The sequence below is a fragment of the Bombina bombina genome, chromosome 3, assembly GCF_027579735.1.
Source record: "Bombina bombina isolate aBomBom1 chromosome 3, aBomBom1.pri, whole genome shotgun sequence".
In the NCBI taxonomy this organism is placed as follows: Eukaryota; Metazoa; Chordata; class Amphibia; order Anura; family Bombinatoridae; genus Bombina; species Bombina bombina.
Genome location: NC_069501.1, coordinates 1097489655 through 1097511163, shown reverse-complemented (window position 1 = coordinate 1097511163; position 21509 = coordinate 1097489655). Strand labels below are relative to the sequence as shown.

At 39.7% G+C, this 21509-nt stretch overlaps 1 protein-coding gene across 1 annotated transcript in view; it reads left to right on the top strand.

Moving 5' to 3' along the window:
- Positions 1 to 10099, top strand: part of RFXAP (regulatory factor X associated protein) — a 30783-nt gene extending 20684 nt beyond the window's left edge. The window contains exon 3 of the mRNA XM_053708437.1: positions 7180 to 10099. Within this exon, the coding sequence (XP_053564412.1) occupies positions 7180 to 7287 (108 nt within the window). The 3' untranslated portion in view covers positions 7288 to 10099. The remainder of the gene's footprint in view (positions 1 to 7179) is intronic.
- The last annotated feature ends 11410 nt before the right edge of the window (positions 10100 to 21509 follow it).

Here is a 21509-nt window from a genome sequence, read left to right as displayed (position 1 = left end):
ACCACATATTGAATCATTATCAGACAGAGGAAAAGTTATCAACCCGGGTTGTAATCCTTTTCTATCCCCTGGCGGATAGCACCAACAGAGGTTGCATGCTGAGCAATAAGAGCAATCTCCAACTGTTATTCAAGTACTAAGAAACGTACCGGACAACAAAAGTTAAATAGACCGAAGCCCACGGAGGCTCTGGTTGGCTGGGAGAGACGGGCCCTTGATTCAGGAACTGTGACATCAGACGCCGAGATCTCGAGGAACATCCACGAAGCACATTGAACAGAGATCGACTACCGGTAAAGTGTTACCACAAACGTAAGACGTTTAACTTGCTTAATCTCAGATAAAGTGCAGAGGCTTATACCTGCAAATAATTAATAGACCGGTCATCAAGAGTTTTTTCAGACTTGACATTTGAAACCAAAGATATACACTATCCGATTAACGGCAATGTCCTAAGGAATGACCTTTTTAACATAACAGTATCTACCACTGCACTCTGGTATCTTTATATACATTGTTTCACTGATAAAAGTGTAATTGTGAAGTTATAGGGAGACATCCCTTTTAAATATATTATATTTTTTATGTATGCTGCTTTTAAATTTATGTTTGTCTAATCTGATTTTTATAAAATTTATATATAGTCTAATCAAGTCCCCGGTCATTTTTTGTCTTTAATCAAGCTTTTTCTTCTGTTATGTGTGATCAGTCCACGGGTCATCATTACTTCTGGGATATAACTCCTCCCCAACAGGAAATGCAAGAGGATTCACCCAGCAGAGCTGCATATAGCTCCTCCCCTCTACGTCAGTCCCAGTCATTCTCTTGCACCCAACGACTAGATAGGATGTGTGAGAGGACTATGGTGATTATACTTAGTTTTTATGACTTCAATCAAAAGTTTGTTATTTTACAATAGCACCGGAGCGTGTTATTACTTCTCTGGCAGAGTTTGAGGAAGAATCTGCCAGAGTTTTTTACTATGATTTTAACCGGAGTAGTTAAGATCATATTGCTGTTCTCGGCCATCTGAGGGAGGTAAAGGCTTCAGATCAGGGGACAGCGGGCAGATGAATCTGCATTGAGGTATGTAGCAGTTTTTATTTTCTGAATGGAATTGATGAGAAAATCCTGCCATACCGTTAAAATGACATGTATGTATACACTTCAGTATTCTGGGGATGGTATTTCACCGGAACTACTCTGCTAAAGGTCACTAATACTTTTAATAACTATTTATCATGTTAAACGTTTTGCTGGAATGTAGAATCGTTTACATTGCTGAGGTACTGTGTGAATAGATATTTGGGCATTATTTTCCACTTGGCAGTTTTTTGCTTGTAATTGTGACAGTTTCGTTTCTCTTCACTGCTGTGTGGGAGAGGGAGGGGCCGTTTTGGCGCTCTTTACTACGCATCAAAAAATTCCAGTCAGTCACTTTTATTTTTCCTGCATGATCCGGTTCATCTCTGACAGATCTCAGGGGTCTTCAAACTTCTTTGAAGGGAGGTAACTTCTCTCAGCAGAGCTGTGAGAATTCTTATAGTGACTGTGCATAAAAACGTTGCTTTGTACTTTTTATGTCAAATTTAATTATTGTTATTTTACTAATGGGAACAAACCTTTGCTAAGAGTTGTGTTGTTTTAAAGTTTGATGCTATAACTGTTTTTCAGTTCATTATTTCAACTGTTATTTAATCGTTTAGTACCTCTTTGAGGCACAGTATTTTTTTGCTAAAAAAGATTATAACCAAGTTGTAAGTTTTTTGCTAGTGTGTTAAACATGTCTGACTCAGAGGAAGATATCTGTGTCATTTGTTCCAATGCCAAGGTGGAGCCCAATAGAAATTTATGTACTAACTGTATTGATGCTACTTTAAATAAAAGTCAATCTGTACAATGTGAACAAATTTCACCAAACAGCGAGGGGAGAGTTATGCCGACTAACTCGCCTCACGCGGCAGTACCTGCATCTCCCGCCCGGGAGGTGCGTGATATTATGGCGCCTAGTACATCTGGGCGGCCATTACAGATAACATTACAAGATATGGCTACTGTTATGACTGAAGTTTTGTCTAAATTACCAGAACTAAGAGGCAAGCGTGATCACTCTGGGGTGAGAACAGAGTGCGCTGACAATGCTAGGGCCATGTCTGATACTGCGTCACAGCTCGCAGAGCATGAGGACGGAGAGCTTCATTCTGTGGGTGACGGTTCTGATCCAAACAAATTGGACTCAGATATTTCAAATTTTAAATTTAAATTGGAGAACCTCCGTGTATTACTAGGGGAGGTCTTAGCAGCTCTTAACGATTGTAACACCGTTGCAATACCAGAGAAACTGTGTAGGTTGGATAAATACTTTGCGGTACCGGCGAGTACTGACGTTTTTCCTATACCTAAGAGACTAACTGAAATTGTTACTAAGGAGTGGGATAGACCCGGTGTGCCGTTCTCACCCCCTCCAATATTTAGAAAAATGTTCCCAATAGACGCCACCACTAGGGACTTATGGCAGACGGTCCCCAAGGTGGAGGGAGCAGTTTCTACTTTAGCTAAGCGTACCACTATCCCGGTGGAGGATAGCTGTGCTTTTTCAGATCCAATGGATAAAAAGTTAGAGGGTTACCTTAAGAAAATGTTTGTTCAACAAGGTTTTATATTACAACCCCTTGCATGTATCGCGCCGATTACGGCTGCGGCAGCATTTTGGATTGAGTCGCTGGAAGAGAACCTTAGTTCATCTACGCTAGACGACATTACGGACAGGCTTAGAGTCCTTAAACTAGCTAATTCTTTCATTTCGGAGGCCGTAGTACATTTAACTAAACTCACGGCTAAGAACTCAGGATTCGCCATACAGGCACGTAGGGCGCTGTGGCTAAAATCCTGGTCAGCTGATGTGACTTCTAAGTCCAAATTACGTAATATACCTTTCAAGGGGCAGTCTTTATTTGGGCCCGGTTTGAAAGAAATTATCGCTGACATTACAGGTGGTAAGGGCCACGCCCTACCTCAAGACAAAGCCAAAGCTAAGGCTAGACAGTCTAATTTTCGTCCCTTTCGGAATTTCAAAACAGGAGCAGCATCAACCTCCACTGCACCAAAACAGGAAGGAGCTGTTGCTCGTTACAGGCAAGGCTGGAAGCCTAACCAGTCCTGGAACAAGAGCAAGCAGGCCAGGAAACCTGCTGCTGCCCCAAAGACAGCATGAACCGAGAGCCCCCGATCCGGGACCGGAGCTAGTGGGGGGCAGACTCTCTCTCTTTGCCCAGGCCTGGGCAAGAGATGTTCAGGATCCCTGGGCTCTAGAGATCATATCTCAGGGATACCTTCTAGACTTCAAATTATCTCCCCCAAGAGGGAGATTTCATCTGTCAAGGTTGTCAACAAACCAGATAAAGAAAGAAGCGTTTCTACGCTGCGTACAAGATCTGTTTTTAATGGGAGTGATCCATCCGGTTCCACGGTCGGAACAAGGACAAGGGTTCTACTCAAACCTGTTTGTGGTTCCCAAAAAAGAGGGAACTTTCAGGCCAATCTTAGATTTAAAGATTCTAAACAAATTCCTAAGAGTTCCATCGTTCAAAATGGAAACTATTCGGACAATCTTACCCATGATCCAAGAGGGTCAGTACATGACCACAGTGGATTTAAAGGATGCTTACCTTCACATACCGATCCACAAAGATCATCACCGGTACCTAAGGTTTGCCTTCTTAGACAGGCACTACCAGTTTGTAGCTCTTCCATTCGGACTGGCTACGGCTCCAAGAATCTTCACAAAGGTTCTGGGTGCCCTTCTAGCGGTACTAAGACCGCGAGGGATTTCGGTAGCTCCGTACCTAGACGACATTCTAATACAAGCTTCAAGCTTTCAAACTGCCAAGTCTCATACAGAGTTAGTTCTGGCATTTCTAAGGTCGCATGGATGGAAGGTGAACGAAAAGAAGAGTTCTCTTTTTCCTCTCACAAGAGTTCCATTCTTGGGGACTCTTATAGATTCTGTAGAAATGAAGATTTACCTGACAGAAGACAGGTTAACAAAGCTTCAAAATGCATGCCGCGTCCTTCATTCCATTCAACACCCGTCAGTAGCTCAATGCATGGAGGTGATCGGCTTAATGGTAGCGGCAATGGACATAGTACCTTTTGCACGCCTACACCTCAGACCGCTGCAATTATGCATGCTAAGTCAGTGGAATGGGGATTACTCAGATTTGTCCCCTACTCTGAATCTGAATCAAGAGACCAGAAATTCTCTTCTATGGTGGCTTCATCGGCCACACCTGTCCAGGGGGATGCCATTCAGCAGGCCAGACTGGACAATTGTAACAACAGACGCCAGCCTACTAGGTTGGGGCGCTGTCTGGAATTCTCTGAAGGCTCAGGGACTATGGAATCAGGAGGAGAGTCTCCTTCCAATAAACATTCTGGAATTGAGAGCAGTTCTCAATGCCCTTCTGGCTTGGCCCCAGTTAACAACTCGGGGGTTCATCAGGTTTCAGTCGGACAACATCACGACTGTAGCTTACATCAACCATCAGGGAGGGACAAGAAGCTCCCTAGCAATGATGGAAGTATCAAAGATAATTCGCTGGGCAGAGTCTCACTCTTGCCACCTGTCAGCAATCCACATCCCGGGAGTGGAGAACTGGGAGGCGGATTTCTTGAGCCGCCAGACTTTTCATCCGGGGGAGTGGGAACTTCATCCGGAGGTCTTTGCCCAAATACTTCGACGTTGGGGCAAACCAGAGATAGATCTCATGGCGTCTCGCCAGAACGCCAAACTTCCTCGCTACGGGTCCAGATCCAGGGATCCGGGAGCAGTTCTGATAGATGCTTTGACAGCACCTTGGAACTTCAGGATGGCTTATGTGTTTCCACCCTTCCCGCTGCTTCCTCGATTGATTGCCAAAATCAAACAGGAGAGAGCATCAGTAATTCTAATAGCACCTGCATGGCCACGCAGGACTTGGTATGCAGATCTGGTGGACATGTCATCCTGTCCGCCTTGGTCTCTACCTCTAAGACAGGACCTTCTGATACAGGGTCCATTCAAACATCAAAATCTAACTTCTCTGAAGCTGACTGCTTGGAAATTGAACGCTTGATTTTATCAAAACGTGGTTTTTCTGAGTCGGTTATTGATACCCTGATTCAGGCTAGGAAGCCTGTTACCAGAAGGATTTACCATAAAATATGGCGGAAATACCTATACTGGTGCGAATCCAAAGGTTACTCCTGGAGTAAGGTTAGGATCGCTAGGATATTGTCTTTTCTACAAGAAGGTTTAGAAAAGGGTTTATCAGCTAGTTCATTAAAGGGACAGATTTCAGCTCTGTCCATCTTGTTACACAGACGTCTGTCAGAAGATCCAGACGTCCAGTCCTTTTGTCAGGCTTTAGCTAGGATCAAGCCTGTATTTAAAGCTGTTGCTCCACCATGGAGTTTAAACTTAGTTCTTAACGTTTTACAGGGTGTTCCGTTTGAACCCCTTCATTCCATTGATATAAAAATGTTATCTTGGAAAGTTCTGTTTTTAATGGCTATTTCCTCGGCTCGAAGAGTCTCTGAGTTATCAGCCTTACATTGTGATTCCCCTTATCTGATTTTTCACTCAGACAAGGTAGTTCTGCGTACTAAACCTGGGTTCTTACCTAAGGTAGTCACTAACAGGAACATCAATCAAGAGATTGTTGTACCATCCTTGTGTCCAAATCCTTCTTCCAAGAAGGAACGTCTTCTACACAATCTGGATGTAGTTCGTGCCCTCAAGTTCTACTTGCAGGCAACTAAGGATTTTCGCCAAACTTCTTCCTTGTTTGTCGTTTACTCTGGACAGAGGAGAGGTCAAAAAGCTTCTGCTACCTCTCTCTCTTTTTGGCTTCGTAGCATAATACGTTTAGCCTATGAGACTGCTGGACAGCAGCCTCCTGAAAGAATTACAGCTCACTCCACTAGAGCTGTGGCTTCCACTTGGGCCTTTAAGAATGAGGCCTCTGTTGAACAGATTTGCAAGGCTGCAACTTGGTCTTCGCTTCATACTTTTTCCAAATTTTACAAATTTGACACTTTTGCTTCTTCGGAGGCTATTTTTGGGAGAAAGGTTCTTCAGGCAGTGGTTCCTTCTATATAATGAGCCTGCCTATCCCTCCCGTCATCCGTGTACTTTTGCTTTGGTATTGGTATCCCAGAAGTAATGATGACCCGTGGACTGATCACACATAACAGAAGAAAACATAATTTATGCTTACCTGATAAATTCCTTTCTTCTGTTGTGTGATCAGTCCACGGCCCGCCCTGTTTTAAGGCAGGTAAATATCTTTTAAATTATACTCCAGTCACCACTTCACCCTTGGTTACTCCTTTCTCGTTGATTCTTGGTCGAATGACTGGGACTGACGTAGAGGGGAGGAGCTATATGCAGCTCTGCTGGGTGAATCCTCTTGCATTTCCTGTTGGGGAGGAGTTATATCCCAGAAGTAATGATGACCCGTGGACTGATCACACAACAGAAGAAAGGAATTTATCAGGTAAGCATAAATTATGTTTTTAGGGGTATCTTAAGCTTTTTCTAGCGCCCTTACTTCTTTTCCCAAATTTGCCTCATTTTTATTTATAACAGTCTGAAGGATCTGTTATTTAGTTAAGGTGTCTGATACCCTACACTTAGCGCACTTCAATTACTCACCACTTGGACTTGATTTTATGTGAGGAAATATGTCTTAATCACATGTATTCATGATTTGATGTACCAAATATTGTTAATTGATTATGGTTGTTTCGAAATACCTCAATAAAAAAACGTTGATTAAAAACAAAAAAAAAAACTATAGAGTCGGGTAGCTGCCTTAGTGATTGCCTAAGCTGTAGACTAATTTGTGCTTCGCCTATTCCCTTGTTCATGGTCAGCTAACTTCTTTAATCTCTGATATACATTGGTGAAAAATTATACAGTGTGTACATTTATCTTCTGTGTATAAATAGTCCATATTTGCAAAAGTCAAGTTAAAGTGTACAATATTTAAACTGATATAATGCACAGTAATTTAATGTGGTCCTATCCATGTAAGGTTTTTTTTTGTTTTGTTTTTTTTTTTCTGAAAGAAAGATAGGTGTTTATATTTCTATGTGATTGCTAATACTTTTTTTTTTCTTTCTCTCTCTCTCCTTAAGTCACTGTTAAGAAGTCCAGAAGTTGTTCAGTTTCTCCAAACTCAGCAGCAGCTTCTAAGTCGTCAAGCTATTGAGCAAAGACAGTCTTTTCAAGGGGCTTCTGTGTAAATGGATTCAGCTGAAGACTGAACATTTTTTAATGTGGCTATAGAAATTCTATACGAATATAACAAAAACTTCAGTCTTATCTGATGTCTTGCTTTGTGGTCTACTATGGCAACAGTGTATATTAGACTTTCTTGAAACGGATTCCTGGGAAGATTTTATCGATATACTGTAGTCATGTTTAATTGCTGTGCTAGAATTTGATAAACTTAAGTTCTCTATCATGACATTTTTAAAAGCACAGGATTAAAACATGTTAGAGGGACATGAAAACCCCTACAGCGAAAATGGCAGTTTAAGCAGATACCTGGTAAAATGTACCCTTCACTGCATTGAATAATTTTTACTGATTTTTCCACTCAATAAATAAGCTCACTCCATGAATGACTGCCAATCTGGCTCTGAAAAGGCTGCAGACACGCAAACAGCCTATTAGGAGACAATGCAACTAATTCATGGGATCATACTGTTATTTTACTGGCCTTGAGGCGGACATTTTGACAAGTGCTTTGTTTTTATGTATTTATCCGTCAGTTATTTAAAGAAATAATTTTTATAGTAGGGACTTTTAAGTTCCTTTCATTTACTACAACTTTTTTTAATTACTATTTAAACAGGAAATGTATATCTGTTTCCAACCAGTTTAGTGACTCACTACACACTTGGTGACCAGTGTTGTAAGGCCACTTGCTTTGTAGAGGGACATGCGCCCCTCTTTTGAATGAGGAAGTCTGCACTTTCAAATAAGGGGTTATATGTCACTGTAGGTGGTTCGAGGACAGGAATACGGTAAATGCACCACTAGCAATGAGGAAGTGCCTTTGGGTATTTCCTCACTGCATGTGATGTCATCGTGTACTATTTGATGTCACTCTGTATTGCTAAAAAATTCATGTTAATGACAAAGCCTTTGTCATTTATTCCTTGAGCTATCTTTCACACCACAAAAGAAAATGTAATGTTCTTTTAAAGTTGTTTTTTTTTTTTGTGGTGAGCTAATAATGTAACAAACTTTTTTTTTTTAATGATTGTATTTTTTTTTTTATCTTCCTACGTAACATTTTCTTGTATATATGGTATTTTGAACAAATTTGTCTGTGTATTGTATCCATAATCCAGTTGTAAAGTGCTATAGAACATTTTATGAATACAAGATGCCTGCTGATTCACATTTTCAACTCTACTGTTTTCCCGACAGTGACGGTAAAGGGACATAATCGTGCTGGGTTACTTGTGCATAAAATCCTTTAGCACCAGATTAAGGTGTTCATGTCAGTTGTATAGACTTGTATGCAGTACAAAGCTCACCCTTTTAAAGTAAAATAGTCCCTTTTTCTGGGACTCTAGAACTGTCTGGGTTTTGTCTTGCTTTGTTCTTGTCAAATCAAGCAGCATATTCTATTTGCTTTTGTGAGTGTACTCTGATGCATTGCAGTTCAGTTGCAATTAGAGCTGTATCCTCATCTCCTTTGCCATCACATTAAAGGTAAATAAGCAGCGAAAAGGGGGTTTATTTAGAGGTGCATTTGCCAAAGAAATTAGGTTAAAAATATTGCTAATTTAAAAATGCTATTTAAATGTATTATACAGGCATAGTTTTAAAGTTAAATTCCTTGTCTCATTCAGTATTCCCCATAAAATTATTTATGCCTGGTTTTCCTGTAAATGACCTATGGATTTCTTCCCCTCATTGTCAGCAGTGGTGCTTGAGCACATCTCAATATACTGCAGTTTGCCCTATGTACTGAAAGGCTCAAATAATGCTACAGATCTCCAGCGGCTACTGAAAATAGCACAGGCACACAAATTCCAGCATGGTTTTAAGGGGTATATCCATGGACTTCTCTAAACTTATAAAACTCTGAAAATTAAGAAGGGGGGATATTTTTTTGTATGCAGATCTTCTACAGTGCGTATTTGCTGAAATAGAATATGCATATGATACTACAAAATGACTTTAATCAATATTTGTCTTATTTTTATATTAACAATATTATTCTAGGGAAGACTACACCATAACACTTTTATATAAGCTCTCTATAAGAGAGCTTACACTGCCTTTGAGTGTTGATTGAGCATCCAGACAAACAAGTTCACTGCGTTAATTTGATCACAGAATATTTTTTTTCACATGCTTTCCAAAATAATTACATTTTGGTGCTGAAAATGTATGTGTCAAAAATCAATGTATTCCAGTTTTATAGTTTATATGCTGTAAATGTTATTGTTATAATGTGTGTGTTTTGTATTTTTTTAATTAAATTCTCACTAAGGGGTGTTTTTTTTATTTTAACATCAGTACCTGGAAGGAAATCAGCCTTATACACAAAGGCAACAAAGATTTGTGTTAACTGAGACTCAAGCTGTAACCAGACTTGCCAACCTTCTAACTGCACTTCTCACAAATTGTGCAGTTGAAAATGGGAGCTCAAAAAAACATACAGAGATTGGAGGTGGCGCCTACGGCCGTCGGGCATTAATGGATAATTATTATTATAATTAAAAATATGTATAAACACAAATTGTTAAGTAGTACAGAATGACACTAATGTAAATTGCTATGATTGTAACAAATGATTAAAAAGTTTATTGACACATAAAAACACCAATTTATAATAATCTTTTTGAACAATTCCCTGTTACAAAGAAGATAAATAGTTATAAGCAATCCCTGTTGATGGGTCGTATTGACTCAATGACACCGGTGTCTAACTGGCTGGAATTTAATCCAGAATTACGCTTTGACGTTTCTATTCAAAATCTCACATAAAAACTATTACATTAAAATCCTTACTACTTGTAAGTTCTAAGAAAAGTGTGTATGAGTTATTAATTCTCGTGTAGCACAAGTGACTGTCAGTCAATCTTTTCTTGTTCACAATTTATGTGCTAAGTAACTACACAGGTTGACAAGTGCGTCCTAGTTCCGTTACCAAGGAGGCTGGGAGAAATTGTTTATTCACTCAATAAGATGATCAGGCAAAGTCTTTTTGCAAATAATGATGTGTTAAAGTCATTGATAAACCCCAATAGCAGATTCCCAAAAGCTGAGGACATCCCTTGTTATGAACGTCTACCCTTTGGAACGTTTTGTTCTTGCAAAACCTTCTTGAATCAGACTTTAAGTAATTGGTCTGTATGTGTGATTACACACTTGAGATTAATACGAGAAATAGAACAGAGGCATTGTTGGGCACACTTAAGGGGATTATTACTCAAGCTGTGTGTGGTGGAGTTTATTCCACGTGTAATATGAAATTCATTAAAACATAACATTTATTTATAGTCAGTTTAAAATTTTATTGTTGTGGACCATGCCACCATTTAAGCTAAAATTCATCACACATTATTTACAAAAAAGAAAATTCCACTATAATGAAAAAAAAAAGGGAAAAAAAAAAACCAAGAAAAAAAACACACTGTGTGTTCTCAAAAACGGAGTAAAACTTGTACCATATTTAAGTAGTTCATATCAAAAACTAAATATTGTGCTGGCAGCTCTAACGATAGATTAAATTGTATTGCGATACACTGGGAGAGGTGCGGATAAAGGAGACAATTACGAATCTCTCAGTGGCTCAGACTCTAATCAGAACTATACATCAGTCGCCTGTATCATAATTCTATCCATTAATGTGAATCACTGCACCGCAACCAAATACCGCCCCATCTCCCATTTAAATCAAGTTCTTTCTGCTCAAAAGATTGAGCCAACAAATTTACCACTAAATTAATTTTTAAAAGTTACCAGCTATGTCTAGAGTTTCTAATATTTTTAACAAGTAGTGAGAGCAACAGTGCAAACGCCTAACGCGCGTTTCGCATAAGCTTTGTCAAAGATCTTGACAAAGGCTCCCTGGAGAGCTGAAATGCGTAGACCATTATCCGGCTTTGTGAAAAACAGACAGACAGCAGAGTGATTACAGCTGCTAACTCCCAGGACCGCCACGCCAGCTTGATATTGAGCCTGTTTGTGAGACAAGCGTGGAAGACGGTAGGAGTATTGAAAATTATTGGATATAAAGACTCCAGTGTGCACACTGAGAAGAAGATCCTTAAGAGAGGATTCACATTAATAAGTCCGGCATTACACTAAGCCCAGGTGGATCTTGACAAGTAAGCGGGTAAAGAGAGAGACCACCCCCATCGCCGAGACACTGGGTAAGTGTGTAATCACATATACAGACCAATTACTTAAAGTCTGATTCAAGAAGGTTTTGCAAGAACTGAACGTTCCAAAGGGTAGACATTCATAACAAGGGACATCCTCAGCTTTTGGGACTCTGCTATTGGGGTTTATCAATTACTTTAACACATTATTTGCAAAAAGACTTTGCCTGATCATCTTATTGAGTGAATAAACAATTTCTCCCAGCCTCCTTGGCTTGGAACTAGGACGCACTTGTCAACCTGTGTAGTTACTTAGCACATAAATTGTGAACAAGAGAAGATTGACTGACAGTCACTTGTGCTACACGAGAATTAATAACTCATACACACTTTTCTTAGAACTTACAAGTAGTAAGGATTTTAATGTAATAGTTTTTATGTGAGATTGTGAAGAGAAACGTCAAAGCGTAATTCTGGATTAAATTCTAGCCAGTTAGACACCGGTGTCATTGAGTCAATACGACCCATCAACAGGGATTGCTTATAACTATTTATCTTCTTTGTAACAGGGAATTGTTCAAAAAGATTATTATAAATTGGTGTTTTTATGTGTCAAACTTTTTAATCATTTGTTACAATCATAGCAATTTACATTAGTGTCATTCTGTACTACTTAACAATTTGTGTTTATACATATTTTTAGATTATAATAATAATTATCCATTAATGCCCGACGGCCGTAGGCGCCACCTCCAATCTCTGTATGTTTTTTAGGAAATCAGCCTGTCTTTCCTCTCGTTATTTAGGTTGGCTCACTACAAAATTTAAGACAGCTGCACTTCGCAACTAAATCTAATTATGACCAAATTGCTTGGGCAAACAATGTCTAAAAAAATTAAATGTGCTTTTAGTTGTTGGAGAACAAGCTAATCACTGTATGCCACCCTTTGTCCATTTGAATCAGACATCCTGAAACTTGGCCCTCCAGAGGTTTTGAAACTACATTTCCCATGATGCTCAGCCAGCATATCAGATGGCTGAGCATCATGGGAAATGTAGTTCCAAAACCCCTCTGGAGGGCCAAGTTTCAGGATGTCTGATTTAAACAGTGCAGCATAGAGTAGTCTTTCACAACTCTGGAAATACCCTGGTTGATATCAGGTTAGCAAATAATAATTTTATTGTAAATTATTTTCTTTGACTCCTATTTTCTTTCTTGACTCCTTTAAACAGTCTCTGCAGACTGCCCCCTTATCTAATTTCTTTAGGCAGACTTGCCTTTTAGCCAATCAGTGATGACTCATAAATAAATCCTTGGGAGTGAGCATAAGGTTATCTATATAGCACACTATATACAGTACACTACATAACACTGTCAAAATGTCCTGAGATAAGAGGTGGACTTCAAAGGCTTATAACTTAAAATATGAGCAAACCTAAATTTAGCTTTCAACAAAGCATACGTACAGAACAATGCAAATTAGATGATAAAAGTAAATTGGAAATCATGAATGTTTAATTTTGACTAGACTGTCCCTTTAACTATAAACTTTGAAGCTACAAGTCATGTTACATTCATTCTGTGGTTGGTATTTATGTTCTAAATGTAAAATCTTAATCTGGTGCAGTATTAATGCCTATAAATGCATAAAATACAAACTGCCAGACGTCTAGATCTTTTATATATAACAGTTAAATATTGCTAAATGCTTAGTAGTGGATTTATACTTGCAAAACCCTAAAGCTCCCACAGGTTTTCATTAAGTAGATATCATGCAGCTTTTAACTGATTTTCAATGCAATTGGTCATTTTAAAATGGTAGATTAACCAAACAGCAGAACAATATTCAATCTTACAATGTCAGAATTCAAGCTAGAGGTGAGTAACATTTTTTTTTCCTTTCATAAAATTGTGATGGTCCACAAGATCATCACATTAGGACATATGTTCATTAGAAGGAGGCAAAAACACCACTAGATACAGGAGCTTTAGTCCCTTCCACTTTCCCAGAATCCCTTAGTCACCAAATTTTTGCCTTCAAGATAGAGTGAGGTTAATTCTGAAGTGCTGATCTGCATGCTCTTGATAGGGGTTCTCTAACCAATCTGAGGCCCATTTACCCATGACTGCCTCTAGGAAGGCGGGATTTTCAGCCACGCAATGAGAATCTTGTCCCAGCATGAAGATTTCACAGCCCTTCCAGGTAAAATACAGATTCATTTGCCAGTCCCCTATTCTACAATGTGCTACCCCTTGTGTGATCCACAGCCCTCACAGGTGAAATGAGGATTTATTTGCCAATCTCCTACTCTACAGTCTACTGCTCCTTGTAATTTCTTATGTGTGAACTGCCTAAGATGGGCAACTGTGGTAAGCATGGTAGAGAAAGGTGCTTTACAGGTAAGTACATTACACCTGCGGCCCACCTGATATTAGCATGAACATATTCTCATAATACATAAAGAGTTACTTGTCTTGAGTCCCTGCACTGAAGTGGGGTGCATTGGAGTCTGACTGTTCCTCTTCTGAGGATGTGGGGGTAAATGTGTCCTTCAATTTCAGGCTACAGCATAGTCATGCCTTTTCATATTAAGTGTTAAAGGCTTTATAGGTGGATGATTCTCTCACCTTTTTTAAGCCTGCTCCTTAGCAGCTCTCTTCTATTACTTTACCTGATTTAGTTGACTAAGGAATGAAACAAACCAGATGTACCCTTTTGTTTCATCCACCAAATTTAAGGCCATGTTCCTGCTACCCCCTTCCAAGTTGGAATTATGGAAAACAGACCCTAAAGTGAATGGGGCCATTTCTATCCCTGCCAGGTGGACCATCTTTCCTTTGTTTAGAGGATAGTGTCTCTTTTAAGCACCCCATGGATAAGGAACTTGAAGATTTCCATAGACAGGTCTTTTCAGCTGGCAGGTTTCCTGTTTCATCCTGTTTTCAGTGTGGTAACCTTTTAGAGCTAGTATCTGGAGAAGTATCCTTGGAAGAAACCCAGGAATGTTTGAAGCTGCTCGAGACTATAAACAACTTTGTGATGCAGCAGTAGAGATGGATACTCATAAATGCTAAGAATGCTGTTATTGCTGTCCTAGCCAAATGTTTTCCTTTTAGAGTACGATTTTGTTTGGACCCGGACTAGCTTCAGTCATTGCCACAGTCACTGGTTTGCTCTAGCTTGGTCTCACAGGACTTGGTATGCAAACCTGTTTTAAGCGTCTTCTTGCTTGTCTTATGGCTTCCTCTCAGAAAAGATCTTTCACAATCTGCCTTCTGTCACCAGGATGTAAGAATTCTGGCTTTGACAGCCTGCTAATTAAGGGCGCGATTACATATATGGCGCAGGTTTCGGCGCAAGCGTGGGAACCCGCGCCGCCCGTAATTTCACCTTGCACATCGGGGTATTACATATACTGCGTCGTTAGATGCTAAACTGGCGTAAGTAGGACAAACTGGCGAACTTCTGAAATGTGCGCAAATACACATTTTAGTCATCACAAGTAACTTACGCCAGTAAAAATAGTTTAGAAAAGGTAATTATCTACCTGGTTGGGCAGAACTATGCTCACCTTTAAAACTTTCCCAAAGGGTTTGAATGTAATTAGTATCGATATAAGGTGGCGCAAATCAATGCAGTTCTGTCTTTAGTGGTGTGATTGGAGATATTCTCAAAATATATATATATATATAAAAAAGTAGACTAGTGTTTTATAAATCTAATAAATAATTTATTTCTTAAGGTATATACCTAGACATAGTAAATTCTCATAATAGACATCTGTATAATGAACAGTAAATGAATTAAAATAACTTTAAAAAATGCTAAACACCGGTGTTGCTATTTTAAGCTAATAAAACAATAATAAAAAATGCAATTGCATAAAAAATCTGGCATAAGAATACGAATAAACCTCTAATGTGTGATAATATAAATATTACTAATATTCTTGTACACAGAGGTGGGTGCAGTCACAGGTGGGCTGACAGTTGAAAATGGCAGAAAAATGTCCGTTTATTCTCAGCGGAATAAAATGCAGTTTGAGATAGACAAATACTTGAAAATATGCACAGATATGTCCGCTTTCTTGTGTGTCTGTGCTATGGCAAATAGGGGTTAATTGCTTCCCATCGGTTAAGTCTTATAGAAAACACACACATGTGGCAAAATCCTATTTCTATTGTGGCTCTTTAAACGGCAGCTTTTTGCCTTGCTGTTCACACTATTTGGCAACAAAGTATCGTTAGCTCAGCATCTCTGGTGGTATTATAATTAAGAAAAAGTTAGATCGTTACATACGGTTTTCAGCTGGATGTATGAGTTCCTTTCTGTAGAACAGTGTACTGTTGACGATCTCCTTATGTAGTACAAAAAGCCGGTGGAGTGCTGTGTCTCTTATCCTCCGTTTACCAGCTGTACTGATGATTGTGTCTCCGTAGATTGTCGGTTCCCCAGTAACGGAACTTGCTCACCAAGACAAAGGCAAGTTTGGGATCAGAGCTCACGGAGTCATAAGCAAGTTCCGTTACTGGGGAACCGACAATCTACGGAGACACAATCATCAGTACAGCTGGTAAACGGAGGATAAGAGACACAGCACTCCACCGGCTTTTTGTACTACATAAGGAGATCGTCAACAGTGCACTGTTCTACAGAAAGGAACTCATACATCCAGCTGTAAACCGTATGTAACTATCTAACTTTTTCTTAATTATAATACCACTAGAGATGCTGAGCTAACGATACTTTGTTGCCAAATAGTGTGAACAGCAAGGCAAAAAGCTGCCGTTTAAAGAGCCGCAATAGAAATAGGATTTTGCCACATATGTGTGTTTTCTATAAGACTTAACCGATGGGAAGCAATTAACCCCTATTTGCCATAGCACAGACACACAAGAAAGCGGACATCTCTGTGCATATTTTCAAGTATTTGTCTATCTCAAACTGCATTTTATTCCGCTGAGAATAAACAGACATTTTTCTGCCATTTTCAACTGTCAGCCCACCTGTGACTGCACCCACCTCTGTGTACAAGAATATTAGTAATATTTATATTATCACACATTAGAGGTTTATTCGTATTCTTATGCCAGATTTTTTATGCAATTGCATTTTTTAATATTGTTTTATTAGCTTAAAATAGCAACACCGGTGTTTATCATTTTTTAAAGTTATTTTAATTCATTTACTGTTCATTATACAGATGTCTATTATGAGAATTTACTATGTCTAGGTATATACCTTAAGAAATAAATTATTTCTTAGATTTATAAAACACTAGTCTACTTTTTTATATATATATTGGGAGAATATCTCCAATCACACCACTAAAGACAGAACTGCATTGATTTGCGCCACCTTATATCGATACTAATAACTTACGCCAGTATTTTGTTCACGGAAAGTGTAAATAAAGAGTCGTTTTATGCAAATTAGGCTAACACTCGTAAAAATGAACAGATTTCAAATAAAAATGCGACACGTAATTACGCAATTTAAAATTCATATATAAACCCATGCGCAGCCGCCATTTTCTTCAGTGTGTTTGGATTGTTCGTTGAGCTACAACACACTACACTGGAGTGGAGGATTAGTGAGAGTAGAGAGAGAGGCGCAAACGGAGGAGTTAGGTCGTATTGTTGTTTTATTAAGCTTGTACACTTACACATATTTTGCATACATACATATACAAAATACACCATACTTTTTTTTTATAACACCTCACACATTTTATTTTTACAGTGTGATAGGCTGAGTGTTTGGTTGTGATTGTGTGTGATTGAACTGGGAGTGAGTGTGTGTAGTGTGATTTAGTGTGAGGATGGCGGGGAGAGGAGTATTGAGGAGGAGCAGTGGGCCCCCTGTCAGGGAATAAGTGGAGTGGGGAGAGGGAGAGCTAGAAGGGATGATGGGAGGGGAGATGCCCGAGAGCCTCAGAGAGCAGGCACATCTAGGAGAGGGACAGAGGGTACACATGGGTACAGAAGGAGGGAGAGGATAGGGAGGAACCCACACCAGGGAAATCACAGGGAGGAAGTCAAGTGTCCATGGAGGATGAGAGGCTGAGATGTCCAAACTTCTCATTTGATGAAAATGTTGCCCTTGCCCAGGCCATCATGGACAATTACAGTGACCTCTTCGGGCAGGAGAAGGGCAAAGGCATTGCTAAAAAGCGAAAAACGGCATGGTTGGCGGTAGAGGATGCCGTCAACAGTGTGGCCCCGCAGAGGAGGACTGTTGAGGGCCTGAAAAAGCGGTGGAATGACTGCAAGAAGAGGGTCAAAGAAAAGATGGGGCAGGAAGCTATGCACCAGAGGGGAACAGGCGGTGGTCCATCCCTGGATATTGAGTATAACACCTGGCAGGAGATGATACGCAGGTCCCTGAGTATCACAGCAGTCCGTGGACTTCCAGGGGCTCATGACTCAGGGGCTGCAACCACAGCACATCATGCTGGTGAGTAACATCCCACACCCCAGTATTATATGTATTTGAGATATAACATCCTTTAATATCACATTCATGTACACAATGAGTAGCATGGTATTTGGCCTACTAACAAAAACATCTACAATTATATTTGACATTAATGCTACTTAACACAATGCAATTCATGATATGAGGTGGAATAGTGCAATACTAACATGTCTCAGAATAACAGTTTGACATGAGAATCAGTATAGGCCCTAGCATTTATCAATGTATATTGTATGCCCACGTGGACATATATCTGATTGTACTAATCCCTCTCATCCTTTGACTCCTTCACAGAACCTCCTGTCATGAGAATACAAACATCCATGCCACCACCACCAGTCTTCAGGCAACCGCAAGAACAGTATGCTCCCAGGCATGAGCATGGTTGGTTGGCTTCAGTTGAGGATCTGGGAGGGATGCCACCACCATTGCCATATGACCCCTGGCAAGATTCCTGGCCAAAGGAATATCCTCCATTTGGCTTTGAGGGGGAGCCAAGACAGCCACAAAGGGTCCATGTATTTACCTCCCCCACAACACAATCTCATGGCAGTCAGGGATTTTACCCACAGATAATGTCACAGGAAGTGCCAATTGGACAGGCTGAGTGGTCACACACTGGTCATCAGTGGGACTATCAACCAACCATGAGAGCTTCACCATCATCAGCAATTGGACGAGCTCCACCATCATCAGCAAATCGGCAGATGGAAATATAGCAGAATCTAAAGCTGCACCTCAAGCACCATCAGATGCAGGTGACCCTGCCCCACATGAACCAGCAGTTGAAGCTGGCCCTGCCCCACATGAACGATCAGATGCAGGTGACCCTGCCCCACATGAACCAGCAGTTGAAGCTGGCCCTGCCCCACATGAACCAGCAGTTGAAGCTGACCCTGCACCTCCAGCAACAGCAGATGCAGGTGACCCTGCCCCACAAGCACCTAAAAGCCCTGCTGCTCAAGAGCCTGTGGATGCATTGTATTCTCCCCTAGGTCAAGAATACATTGCACTCCAGAGGAGGCTCATAACAAGCCCAGAGAGCATACAAAGAGGCCAAGAGAGGTTCTTCAGGAATTATGAAAGGTTCATCAGGATCCAAGAGAGGATACAACAACGTAGCATAGAGTTACAGAGGGACATGGCAGCATCGTTAAGTGCAAGTGTTCATAACCAGTCACAGATTATGCAAATTCTGTCTGATATGCAGATGCAAATGGACAATAGATGGAGAGAACAATATCAACTCTTGGGTGTGTTGGTTGAGAATTTTACACACCAGCAGGACACTGCCTCCAGCCTATCATCTGTGGCCAGCACACCAGCAGAAACAGCAGAATCTTCTCAAACCAGAAGAACTAGGAAATCCACTACAGTCACCTCAGCTCCCTCATCCAAGAAGCCAAAAAAGAAAGAAATATTCTTATAGTTCACCATAAATCTTGTCCTCTGTTATTTACCATATAATTGTCATCCACAACCATGTGAGGTGTGTTTTAGTACACTAATATTGTTAAAACATATAATATGACCTGTGTGGAAATGGCAATAAAAACAGGTAATATTATCATGTTTATGACATATTCTTGTACTATAACTCACAATCACAATAGTTGTTTATTAAGGGTACATATAGTAATATTCACACAAAAAAATCAATGTATCTCACATCCAATATAAATTGACACATGGGTATATATAATAGTGATGTTACTGATAGGGTGTGCATTATCAGGTGTTTTAAGGCTGCAGGTGAGAGGTTGTGTTGTCTGTGATTGGTTTGACACAATTGCAAAGAGGTGGCCTTCAAGAAGGTCTTAGAAATTATCATATGAGCCATCCTAGGTTTAGCTTTCAACTAAGAATACCAAGAGAACAAAGCAAGTGTTAGGATTAAATCTGAAAGTAGTTTGAAATAACATGCCCTATTTGAAACAAGAAGGTTTTCTTTGGACTTGACTGTCCCTTTATATATTTTGGCATCAATGCCAAGCTGTGTTAACATTAGAATAAATTACCCTCCAGTGGGTTCTAAAGAGATGAAGGTAATACAATTATGATTTCCCATTGTTCTCTCCTCCAAGTATTGTTGATTGTTTTGAGAAGAAATTTAAAGTAAATAAGCAAGTATATGTCCACAATGTGATAAAGTGATGAGATCTGATTCTACCTACAAGCTCAATCCATTTGATTATGTTGTGGTTTCAAACAACAAAATCAGCTATTTCAAATAAACCTTAAAAAAAACAATATAGTATACTGTCCCTTTAACCTTGAGATGCTGCTTAAATATATGTGTTTGTTAAGTCTTCCAGGGAGTTACGTTGCTTTTTTAGTCCGTGCAAGGGTTGCTGCGCCTGCAATATGTAGCGAGATGAGAATGGAGTAGATTTTCTGAATTCTGCATGCGTAAGTCCTTACGCTGTATATTGGATACCAAATTGCGCGGCTGTTCTATGTTAGTCTATGGGGATAAAAATTACGGCCGAAGGGTGAAATATACGTGCGTAACTTGTATGCTACGCCGTATATGTAATACCAAAATCGCATAAAATCCGGCAGCGGCGGCTTTTGCGGCGACGCCGCATATATAATGGAACTCTAAATGCCTATTTTTTTCCTACAGATGTTTATCTGATAAGGTTATTGATACCTTAATCCCTTTGCTACCAAGAATTTCAGAGAACAACTTGCCCAAAATACCAGTGAATTTTTACCATTTTTGCTATCACTCCATTTAAACAGAAATAGAGACTATTTGGTTTTTTATTTACCTATCAAAACTATATATATTGATTTTTAATAGACAACCCAAGATATTGAGCTAGGCCTATTTTGCTATATTTCATGCTAGTGTTTCGCCACCAAAAGCAGTCATATAATTTTTTTTTATCTTTTTCACAAACTGTGTTTCTCACTGACATACCGCTTGTGTAGTTTATTATTTTTGTAGTGCAGCGGTTTTGTATGTGAAGGAGAGACACCTACATTACAATATAAGGTTTAAAAAAATCCCAAAGATTTTGCATGATTTCTTTCTGTTTTTCAACTCTACATTAAACCTATGCATTTGAACCTATGCATGGGTTGAACTATCAGCTTTTGTACTAATAATAGCTATTTCTTCCACCAGAAGGATATCTGAGTCTCCTTTTCATCAAGAATAAGCTGTGCTACAGACAAGTTATTTTTTTCTTCAAAAGGTGGTATTTGCAGATACTATTAATCAGGAAAAGTTTGGTTCCTTCTTTACAGCCTGCTCTTAAAAATTCTAAGGAGCCACTTCACAACATTGATAGTGTTGGAGCTCTTCAGTTATATGTGGAACCCACAAAATCCTTCAGACTCTCTTCTTAATATTTGTTAATTTCTAAAGCAGTTACTTTAGCAGCTTGGCTTAAGGCCTTTATTTATAAGCCATACTAGAAGACTCCCCCTGGGTGCATTACTGCTCATTCCACTTACGCAGCTGCCACTTGTTGGACCTTCCTTAATGAGACTTCTATAGACCAGATATGTAAGGCAGTTAGTTGGTCTTTACATGATTTCACTTAATTTGTATGTGTATGCCTCCCCAGGGCGGCTTTTGGCAAGTTGCCTTCCTGTCTTACCTGTATGTCTCCTCTGTTGCATGGT